The sequence below is a fragment of the Oncorhynchus kisutch genome, linkage group LG5 (assembly GCF_002021735.2).
Source record: "Oncorhynchus kisutch isolate 150728-3 linkage group LG5, Okis_V2, whole genome shotgun sequence".
Lineage (NCBI taxonomy): Eukaryota > Metazoa > Chordata > Actinopteri > Salmoniformes > Salmonidae > Oncorhynchus > Oncorhynchus kisutch.
Genome location: NC_034178.2, coordinates 410,767 through 421,550, shown reverse-complemented (window position 1 = coordinate 421,550; position 10,784 = coordinate 410,767). Strand labels below are relative to the sequence as shown.

Here is a 10,784-nt window from a genome sequence, read left to right as displayed (position 1 = left end):
TGACTTCCTTTTGGAAGAGAAAGTGGTCCAGCCGATGGTCAAATAAAGAAATAAAAGACTGTCATGGTGCAATACCTTGGGATGACAAAAGAGGTTGCTACATGTACTTCCCTAATGAAATAGCATGCAGTATGGCTGCATCTCATACTGAAGTGGCTTCCTTTACTTTCCTCCTTTCCTTCATCCCTACTAGGCACACACTGGTTGAATCAACGCTGTTTCCATGTCATTTCAATGAACCAAAGAGGAATAGATGTTGAATTGATGTCTGTGCCCAGTGGGTCTGCACATATGTCGTTGGATAGAGTTGGACAGGTTAAAGCAAATACCTGATGAAGTTAATCACCATGTTGCTTTCACCTTTGCTTTATTTTCAGATCAGTGCAGATGAGGAAGTTGAGAAGAAAAGAGGAAGCAGCATTAGACTATTGAGATGCACCCTCACTCACAGGGGTAGTGGTGGAAACCACATGTCCTGGTCTCTAGTCTATATAACTCAGCACATCACTGTCCCCCTTCCACTTTTCACTCTCTCTCTGTCTCTCTCTCACACACACACTCAATCATCATTTCACCATGGGCAACTTTGCTGCCAACGAGGGACTTTCGGTCTTTGTCATTGTAAGTCTGTCAAATTAAATTCTATAATTACTCCACATTTATGTTTTGGGGTGTAATGTCCTACTGATCTAACCAGGTGAATTGGGTCTGTTTTAGCTGGTATGGCTGGGAATCAACGCTTACCTGTTTGTCCAGTTCTACATGAACTTCCTGACTGAGAGATGGTTCTACACACGGGTCCTTCTTGGGGTAAGTTTGAGAACCAAAGTCCTTAGATTTTCTATTTAAGAAATTATTTAAGAAATGGAGGTCAGTTTATTATTTCATACTCTGCTCTTAGTGTATTAGACATCTTGGCAACCCAGAACCAAATATGGAGTGCTGGCCTCTGGCCAACTGTTGTCATCTGTCAGCAGGTCCTGCTGTATTACATATTTAACATGTAGACGTTTATCCTTATTTGATTTTATATTTGCATGTATATTGTACAGTTAGTAGGTCATTCATATTGAATATGTGTAGTCCATATTATGCCTAACCCCTCTTGTCTGACAGAGATTGAAACAAAAGAGGAATCACAAGTTGATGTGATATCTTTACTCTGTGGTTACAGCTGTGTATATGACTGACTACGTGTTCCTCACAGGAAGCCCAGGTGGCTAAACTAAAAGTAGCAATGACCAGAAGTGAAACTGAGTCTGCACTTTACTCTACACCCCTCTCACTCCTGCTCAGTCCCTGAGGGCCCCTTTCAATTGAAACCAGTAACCAGAAGTTAAAAAAAACTGATTCAAACTGTAAAAAATGGTGTTGTTCGACTAATTATTTCCACTTCCTCTCCCTCTCTATCTAACCCTACTATCACTCCCCTCAGGATGCCCTCTCCTGGGCCAGGGCTCCTGCAGCCTGTCTCAACTTTAACTGTATGCTTATTCTGCTGCCAGTCTGCCGGAACCTTCTGTCCTTCCTGCGCGGCTCCATTCAGGTAACACAGACACACCCCGACCTTATTTAATTCAAATGTGTATGGGTAGTCATCTATAAATAATAGCTGTATCACATTTTTTCAAACTTTTCCTACACGTTCAGTGTTGCAGTCGCACAGCTGCTCGACAACTGGACAGAAACATCACCTTTCACAAGCTGGTAGCGTACATGATAGCATTTCACACAGGTACCCTACTCACTCACTTAGTTTGCTTTACATTTGCCTTTGATCGTCTTCATTCATCTTCATTGTTCATCAAACAGATGTCTCTGTACAGATTGTAATCTTTACTTTGCCTTTGTCCTTGCCTAGCGGTCCACATCATCGCCCACCTGTTTAACTTTGAGTGGTTCATGGGAGCCCAGCTGTACAGGAACAGCAGCTCTCTGCCCTTTGTGCTGTCCCAGATTGGCACCGGAGACAATGCCTCCTACCTAAACCCCATCAGGACTGACCAGACCGTGAGTATTCTATTAGCTACAGATTTTCATTGTTCATTATGTCTATGACTACCTAGGACACTGTGTTCATTACATTTATAAATGCCTAGGACACCGTGTTCATTATGTCTATGACTACCTAGGACACTGTGTTCATTATGTCTATGACTACGTAGGACACTGTGTTCATTATGTCTATGACTACCTAGGACACTGTGTCCATTATGTCTGTGACTACCTAGGACACTGTGTTCATTACGTTTAGAACTGCCTAGGACACTGTTTTCACTATGTCTATGACTATCTAGGACACTGTGTTCATTATGTCTATGACTGCCTAGGACACTGTGTTCATTATGTCTATGACTGCCTAGGACACTGTGTTCATTATGTTTATAACTGTCTAGGACACTGTGTTCATTATGTTTATGACTGCCTAGGACATGTTCTAATGTCTTATGTAGTGCTATAAAGGCTTTAGGAATGCATAAAGTGTAACAGAGTATTCTGTATTTAATGTAGCTATGTCAAGAGGTCAGTTCTGACCAAGGACAGAATGTTGACAATTGATAGCAGATTATGACAGAGAGGAATCCCCCAGCATAGAAATAGAATGAATAGAATGATAATGTATTTCTATGTTCCTCAGCCCATAACACACTATGACTCCTTCATTACTCATTGGCTGCCTCCTCTGAACAGAGAAATATAATATATGACTAAAACAGATCGTAAAATGGTCAGCAAATGTCCCACTTTTTGTAATATTAAAGCAAGTTCATTTTGCTAAGTCAGAAGGAAGCATTTCTGAACATTACCGACTTCCCTAAATAGGTTGAGCAGATAGTCCCAAACACAGCCTCCACACTCCCTCCGAGGCAACAACATGACTGCATTACTCTGAAATCCCCCTTCTCTGATTGGGTCAGAACCCAACCATAGTGATGTTCACTACCATCGCGGGGTTAACGGGCGTGGTCATCACCTTGGCCCTCATCCTCATCATTACATCATCCATGGAGGTCATCCGCAGGTCATACTTCGAGGTTTTCTGGTACACCCATCACCTCTTCATCATCTTCTTCATCGGACTTGTCTTCCACGGCTTCGGGTGAGTCAGTTAAAACTCACAAAAATGTGTGCACATTCATTGTTTCTCCATAATACCCCGTTTGAGTCAGTTGAACATGTCCTACAGAGACATAACATATTATTAGCCTCATTTTAAGATATTAAAAGGGTTCATACATGCTTATAACAAGTAAGATAAGTATTATACCTGCAGGTAAAGCCCTACCGTTTTATTTTAAATCTCTCTAAAACGGTTTGCCACAGGCGAATTGTCCGAGGGCAGACCGCTACAAGTCTCCTGGAGAACAAGCCATCGCAGTGTAAAGATCAGTTTGAGTCATGGGGAATGAACGGGACCTTCTGCCCTAAGCCAGAGTTTGCTGGGAACCCTCCTATGGTGAGCTATGACAGCTCGTTTTTTTTTTTTTACATGACTTAAGTGTGCTGCTTCTTTTTTGTAAAGAACATTTTCTCTGTCGGTTTCCTCTTCAGACATGGAAGTGGGTGGTGGGGCCTATGATCTTATATGTGTGTGAGAGACTGGTCCGATTCTACCGCTCCCAACAGAAGGTGGTCATCACCAAGGTCAGTACTGTCCTTCAAGACAGCTTGTACACTCCCAACAGGCAATTTCTCTAACGGACAATTTCTTTTAGATTTAAAGCCAGCGTGATTGAGACAGTCGTCCTTGTTAGAAGGCAGCTCTGCCCAAGAACCAGAATCATGCACTATGCAGTTCACGTCTACTCATCCAACAGTTAGTTGTCTCTTTTGTCCTCCATCTTGTTTTTCTTCCATCCTTCTCCTCTCCAGGTGGTGATGCACCCGTCCAAGACCCTGGAGCTCCAGATGAAGAGGAAGGGCTTCAGCATGGAGGTCGGCCAGTACGTCTTCATGCAGTGTCCCTGCGTCTCCCAGCTGGAGTGGCATCCCTTCACCCTCACCTCCGCCCCCGAGGAGGATCACTTCAGCGTCCACATCCGTATCGTGGGCGACTGGACCCAGGGCCTGTACGAGGCCTGCGGGGGGGACAAGAACGAGACCCAGGAGGCATGGAAACTGCCCAAGTACGTGCTTGAATGTAGAGCTAACATTTTCTACGACCCCGTCCCCTTAACTATTCTTCGGTTAAATATCCATTAGGTTGAATGTCAATGAGGTTTTTGTACTGCTATTTGTGCCCTTCATGTCCCTACTTGACATCATAGTGTAGTTAGTGGGCTGTCATTTAGAACATGACCATGGGGTTAGTAGTGTTTTCTTTGTACTGCTATTTGTGCCCTTCATGTCCCTACTTGACATCATAGTGTAGTTAGTGGGCTGTCATTTAGAACATGACCATGGGGTTAGTCGTGTTTTCTTTGTACTGTGAAATAACGGTGAGGGGAAGTGCCACAAGAGAGGAAACGGGTTTTTCAGCAGTAGCACATTTCAATAATCGCAACATTGTGTAAGTGTTTAACCAGAAAGTATCCAGTATATTAGATCCTGTCATGTTTTTACCATATAAATGTAATTAGAAGACTACTAACCTGTTACATGACTGTAACTCTCTCCCTGGATGCAGAATGGCGATAGATGGCCCGTTTGGTACGGCCAGTGAGGACGTGTTCGGCTATGAGGTGGTCATGCTGGTGGGTGCTGGCATCGGGGTCACTCCCTTCGCCTCCGTCCTCAAGTCAGTGTGGTACAAACACATCCAGGAGAACCAGAACGTCTTCACCAAGAAGGTGAGAGAGGGGCTCTGTCTGTCTGGTTTATTGTCTTTCTAAATTGCAGTGTAGGGTACTTCCCCATTTCATTCCACCAATGTTTCAACTAAAATGTTCTTCATTGCATTGTGATTTGCTTTTCATTTCATGAAGTGAGAGAAAATCTCACCGCTATGAGTGCAATGTTCATTTATTTTCAACGTTGACATCGTTCTTTTAGGCTGCTCTTTACTTCTTGTTATATGTCCAATTTGTGATTCAAAATTCAAAAGGGCACTCGCACATCTGTTGCATCTTTGTTGCAGGTGCACGGTAACAGTTGAATAAGATGAGGAAAAAGGAGAAACCCGCACACTGCTCTTGATAGTATCACTGCTCTTGATAGTATCACTGCTCTTGATACTATCACTGCTCTTGATAGTATCACTGCTCTTGATAGTATCACTGCTCTTTATTAAGCTTCACGCTGCGGCCTCAAGGCCTTCGTCAGAGCTTTGTTTTGTCCAATATGTGAAACGGACAATCTTTCTTCCATCTCCTCGATACCAGATCTACTTCTATTGGCTGTGTCCTGAGACCCAGGCGTTTGAGTGGTTTGCTGACCTGCTGCAGTCTCTGGAGGGACAGATGACAGAGAAAGGCATGGTGGACTTCCTCAGCTACAACATCTACCTGACCCGCTGGAAAGAGACCGAGGTCAGCACACTACACTTTTCAGCAGGGGCGCAACTTTGGTTTTAGAAGTGGGGGAGACATCTTTAAAAAAAATAAAAAGATCTAGTCGGAAAAAACACTCCAAACAGCCTACCCGACCGCTCGGAGATGTCCGCATGGTCCTAAAGCACACCTTCGCCACATTTTGTATCACATTTCAATGATAAAACTGTGGGGACAAATATGCAATTTCAGAATGTGGTCCTCCCCCCGTCCCCAGAGAAAGTTGTGCCCCTGCTTTTCAGAAGACACACCAATGTACAGATACACAGCACTAACACACACATATTTATGTTGTATGTACAAGGATGAAAGCTAGAAATTCTGCGTTGTCTCAAACTGAATAACTATTGCCCATAGATGAGAGTGGGACAATGCATAATCACAAAATTAATCTCAAAAAGTGATATTTTTTTATTTACAAAAGGCTGCTCACTTCAGAGTTCACCATGAGGCAGAGAATGACCCTATCACAGGGCTGAAGCAGAAGACTCTGTATGGGAAACCTAACTGGGACAATGAGTTTACTACTATTGGGACAAAGCATCCAGAGTGAGTGCCTTTCAGCCTCTTCTAATCCAAATTACAGCCAACAGAAATGGCATATTCCAGAGAGACACATGAGTTAGATGTACTTAGATTGTAAAATGGCATATTCCAGAGACACATGAGTTAGATGTACTTAGATTGTAAAATGGCATATTCCAGAGACACATGAGTTAGATGTACTTAGATTGTAAAATGGCATATTCCAGAGACACATGAGTTAGATGTACTTAGATTGTAAAATGGCATATTCCAGAGACACATGAGTTAGATGTACTTAGATTGTAAAATGGCATATTCCAGAGACACATGAGTTAGATGTACTTAGATTGTAAAATGGCATATTCCAGAGACACATGAGTTAGATGTACTTAGATTGTAAAATGGCATATTCCAGAGACACATGAGTTAGATGTACTTAGATTGTAAAATGGCATATTCCAGAGACACATGAGTTAGATGTACTTAGATTGTAAAATGGCATATTCCAGAGACACATGAGTTAGATGTACTTAGATTGTAAAATGGCATATTCCAGAGACACATGAGTTAGATGTACTTAGATTGTAAAATGTGTTACATGTATAGTTCACAACTTGTGGACTATTCGTAATTAATGTGTGTGTGTCCAGGAAAAAAGTAGGAGTGTTCCTGTGTGGTCCCACCCAGCTGGCTGACGTCTTGGAGAAGCAGTGCCTGTCTCACTCTGAGGCTGGTGTCAAGTTCATCTTCAACAAGGAAAACTTCTGAGACCCCAACACCCCTCCAAGAACACCAATGAGGCAATAGCATTATTCCTACTTTATCAAAGTTAGCTTTCAATATTGCCCAGACCCAGAGTATCCTCTGGCTTGTAAGCTGTTTCACATTCCTAAACTGTTGTGTTGTTATCCCCAACATAAACAATCAATGCTTTTTATATGGCTTCTTTGGGTGAATCACTTTTTTTTTAAAACTTAAGTGCCCTTATCTCACACAACAGTTTATCAGATCATAGCAACAAAAATGGAAGTAAACTTCACTGTTCTAATGATCATGACCTTCCACACCCCTCCTCAGTGACATTTCACAATGGGTTTCTTGCACAAATCTGTGAAGAAATGACCAAACCTACCCGCATTTACCACAGAGGCTAGAACGTTATTCTTGTTCTGCAATACAACATGCAAACACAGAAACTCTAGTGTCAAAACTCTCTAGTTCCACTTCCTCCTGTTTCTGGTGTTGTATTTACACATTTGTATAAGCAAAATAATATGCATAAAGTTCACTTCATTTAAAATAATATTTTCTTTTCACTGCACCAGGGATAGTCTACCAGACATTTTGCCTTTGCAGCTGTCTTCAGTGTGTAGGTACAGCAAATGTTTGTCTAAAATGAAAATGAGCAGCAACAAAAAGCTGTTTGGGATGTGATATTCTAGTTATCCCAGCTGCAACTTCTCCTGCTGGACTCAATAGCAGCTGATAGTTTCTGTAGGCTGGCCAAGTGAGTGATACATTTCCGCGACCAGTGAGCACACAGACACTGAGTCAGTCCTATGTGTGTACGTGTGGGAGTTCAGCGTCTCTTTTTACTGAGGTCACAGTCAAATAAACCTAAAGTGCTAGTGAGGAAAAGTCTTGCAGCGTGTGGCTGATCAACTAGACTGCATAAAGTATTGTGATAACGCTTGGCTAGAGTTGTTAAATACCTATGGATCTGCATGGTGTTGTATTTGTGTTGCTTGATAAGTTATACACGGACATCATAAAAAGGTTTAATTTGAACATTTAATGACATTCAGCTATGGGTCCTACAGTCTATTGATGGCACCTTCCACCCCACAAAATTGCAGGCATATTATTTCTATGGAACTTGTTATTTTATTCTTCGTTATTTTATTCTTCATTTGTTTAATCAATGATTGCAACTTGAAATCGTGTCTGTATACAATATCCTGTGATCGGTTTACATAGCATTTCCTAAAGCAAGTTCATCTGATCTGTGATATAAAATAATGTACATAATAAACACTGCTTTTCCTCACCCTATATCAACAAAGTGGGACAACAGGACAAATACAAGCACCCACCAAAATGAGTATTTATTCATTATAAGTAAAGCCAACATTATAGTTGGAACATTGGTATCGTAAGGTAGCAGCTTTGAAGCCAAGCTGTCATAATAGGAAGATTTCAACTGATGCATTTAAAGTCAATGAATAAAGTGTCTTTGGGGTAGACAGCATTTCAGCCCATCCAGAGCAGTCCAATAGATGCAGTAAATAGGTCAATGGAACGCAGACCGTGGGGATAGAAGGACGCAGGATTGGCGCACATTCAACAAATCTGATCTAACAAAGTAGATATTTGTCAAATCCGTCATGATTGATGTATTGTAACGGGCCCACAATGTGGTTACTAAAGTTCGATTTGGATATATTTGGCTGTTTTCACTGCATAACATTTAGAAGTTGTCCCTTTTCAGGTTTAGAAGAAGTGACCGCTAAATGCTAACTCCCATTCCTATAAGCTGGTAGCATAGCTAGCATACAGAAGTCAGTGGTGGTCGTCAGTCGGTTTTTCTTCTTCTAGTATTACATTGTTTTTGATTATTGCATTGTTGGGTTTTGAGTTTGCAATAAAGGCATTTCACTGTACTTGTGCATGTGACAAAAAATGTGACTCTTGATGACATGATCATGTCTTGTCAAATATACAAATAACCACATTTTTCTGGAGGGCAATTAGGAGAGTCGGGATCTTTCCTACACGCATTTCCATTGTTTTTGTCGAGTTCCATTGACCCCTTTACCACATCTATAGCCGTATCGCTGCTTGTCCCATTCAGCATAGAATGTACAGTGAGCTACTGATTACTGAATACCTCCCCTGCAGGATGGGTGAAGCATTGCACCTTCTATAAGCAGTATCAGGGTTGGTCCTGGTCTAGGGGGTTAAGGCCACAGCAAACACACTGACCACACAGTACATGGTGCGGTTCTCCCATTTCACTGTGCAGCTCCCTGAGAGAAAGGAACAGACAGTGCACGAGTCAGTTTGATAAGCAGTGTTTCCTAGGCAGCTGGGGAGGGCTGGTTTAGTGAAGAGAAATGTGGTTCCCACCCTAAAGTGCCGCATGTCATGATGACACCCGTTTTGTTGAATGAAAGAAGATTTGAGATAGACAAGATGGCGACATACACATTGACGATTACTTCATGGAGAAAAACTTCTTTTTTTAAAATAACGGCGCATTCTCTAAATTAAAACACCACCTGCCACTGGACATTTCATAATATACATGTTTGGCTGAATCAAGAATGAAGTATTGCCAACTTAAGGTCGTTCGAAAATTCTCTGTGCTACCAAACAGTACTTATCCTGTAACTCCCAGTAATAGATACCAAAAATCTTTGGTTAAATATCATTATCTGGTGTAAGATTTTGTAACTAGGAAACCCTTTGAACTGAGCAGTGGTGGATGTTATCTTACCATCAGTAACAGTGTCCCAGTAGCAGGAGTTAGCTGTGTGGAGACCAGCACCACTCTTCTGCATGACAGCACAGCTAACTGTAGAGAGAGGAACAGGCAGGGGTCAAATTATGATCATCATTAACAAAATATCAGTAAGCAATTGTGTTTTTTCACATATTTTCCACCATTGGTACCATACAATAAGTTTGCATGCTGGATTTACAGTAAAATGAACAGGTCTGTGTTCAATAGGAGATGAAGGCAGCCATACCAATGTACTTATATGACTTAGTCTGTTTGACCAGCAGGGTGAGGGCTTGCTCCACAATCTTGGCTGTCCACTGGTTCACAGTGTCCTGTCTGTAGCTCTCTTCTCCAATGATACTCTGAATACACTGCAAGACAGACGATTTGGACACAGACACACATCTGAGAAGGCTGGCCCCTTTAGGCATGTGGGGAGCATGGGACCTGATGTGAACAGTGCTGTATTCAGAGTCACATCTATACTGGGGATATGAGTGTTTGTCTTGAGTAACCAGGGGACAAACAGACTGCGAGGCTGGATACGGTTTCACATGATACCTCACTGTCAATTTACACTTAGTAATAGCTAGCTAAATCCATATTTAAAAATCAATCTTAAATATCCATATTCCCATTTGGTTATTCAAACGTATTGATGCTGAATCAATAGATAGTTGTTACCTCTTTCACGGAGTTACTGGCCTCTTCAGAGTTGAAAGAGCCCTAGAAACAATGATGAGTCAGAGACTTGCACTGGCATCTCTTCAACTCATCACACCTTTCACTGCAGTTAGAATGGTCAAAACTTTAGGACTAAAACTGAAATGCAGTAATATCAAGGTAGTTAGGTAAATGCTGTAACGCAGAGATCGTCTAGGTAGTTTAAACTTTAAACAATATCTAGCTAGTTGTCTTTTCCACTGTAATTGTATGGCTATTTGGCTAGCTAAGAAGATAACTCGGCTAGCTAACAGGCGTTGTTGTGCCAGCCAGTTAGCTAGCTATCTACATTTTGGATTTCATACTCAAGAGTATAGTAACGAAATAGTTGGTAGCATATTCAGTACCTCTTCCCCAGAAAATTCCTCCATTCTCGCCTTCTTAAAAGTGATAGAAATATCTGTTTTCCAGGGAAAATCTGCTTGATAAATGTTTGAGATTTCCTGTTGGTCGTCACAGGTGGTTAACGAGTGGAGGGAAGCAGGTCACAGCCCCAAGAAATGACCTGAGGTTCTGTGAACACTGCCACCTAGCGGGCGAGCCGT

At 41.9% G+C, this 10,784-nt stretch overlaps 2 protein-coding genes across 3 annotated transcripts; one reads left to right on the top strand and one right to left on the bottom strand.

Moving 5' to 3' along the window:
* The first annotated feature begins 442 nt into the window (after window positions 1-442).
* Window positions 443-8,674, top strand: LOC109875970 (cytochrome b-245 heavy chain-like). Its single transcript, XM_031823949.1, has 13 exons — window positions 443-621; window positions 718-810; window positions 1,436-1,546; window positions 1,651-1,735; window positions 1,862-2,010; window positions 2,919-3,100; window positions 3,325-3,457; window positions 3,553-3,645; window positions 3,874-4,127; window positions 4,628-4,790; window positions 5,322-5,468; window positions 5,914-6,038; window positions 6,665-8,674. The coding sequence occupies exons 1-13, from the start codon at window positions 577-579 to the stop codon at window positions 6,780-6,782; spliced, it is 1,698 nt and encodes a 565-aa protein (XP_031679809.1). The 5' UTR covers window positions 443-576; the 3' UTR covers window positions 6,783-8,674.
* LOC109885163 (dynein light chain Tctex-type 3-like) lies at window positions 6,985-10,736 on the bottom strand. Of its 2 annotated transcripts, none has more exons than XR_004209917.1 (5): window positions 10,587-10,716; window positions 10,201-10,303; window positions 9,764-9,887; window positions 9,511-9,588; window positions 6,985-9,040 (listed from the first exon to the last, which is right to left on the bottom strand). XR_004209917.1 is itself a non-coding variant. In XM_020477020.2 (5 exons), the coding sequence occupies exons 1-5, from the start codon at window positions 10,608-10,610 to the stop codon at window positions 8,964-8,966; spliced, it is 345 nt and encodes a 114-aa protein (XP_020332609.2). In that variant the 5' UTR covers window positions 10,611-10,736; the 3' UTR covers window positions 6,985-8,963. The 2 variants fall into 2 exon arrangements, 1 of the variants encoding a protein (XP_020332609.2); XM_020477020.2 differs by having other exon boundaries at window positions 10,201-10,242; window positions 10,587-10,736.
* Between the last annotated feature and the right edge of the window lie 48 nt (window positions 10,737-10,784).

What these genes read in the sequence shown, in the direction of transcription:
- LOC109875970 (XM_031823949.1), top strand. Translation starts at nt 577, where the DNA reads ATGGGCAACTTTGCTGCCAACGAGGGACTTTCGGTCTTTGTCATT. An exon ending in CCATCAGGACTGACCAGACC is followed by an intron (nt 2,011 to 2,918) that starts GTGAGTATTCTA and finishes TGATTGGGTCAG; the next exon opens with AACCCAACCATAGTGATGTT. An exon ending in ATTGGGACAAAGCATCCAGA is followed by an intron (nt 6,039 to 6,664) that starts GTGAGTGCCTTT and finishes GTGTGTGTCCAG; the next exon opens with GAAAAAAGTAGGAGTGTTCC.
- LOC109885163 (XM_020477020.2), bottom strand. Translation starts at nt 10,610, where the DNA reads ATGGAGGAATTTTCTGGGGAAGAG. An exon ending in TAAGTCATATAAGTACATTG is followed by an intron (nt 9,589 to 9,763) that starts GTATGGCTGCCT and finishes CTCTCTCTACAG; the next exon opens with TTAGCTGTGCTGTCATGCAG. An exon ending in CTGGGACACTGTTACTGATG is followed by an intron (nt 9,041 to 9,510) that starts GTAAGATAACAT and finishes CCTTTCTCTCAG; the next exon opens with GGAGCTGCACAGTGAAATGG.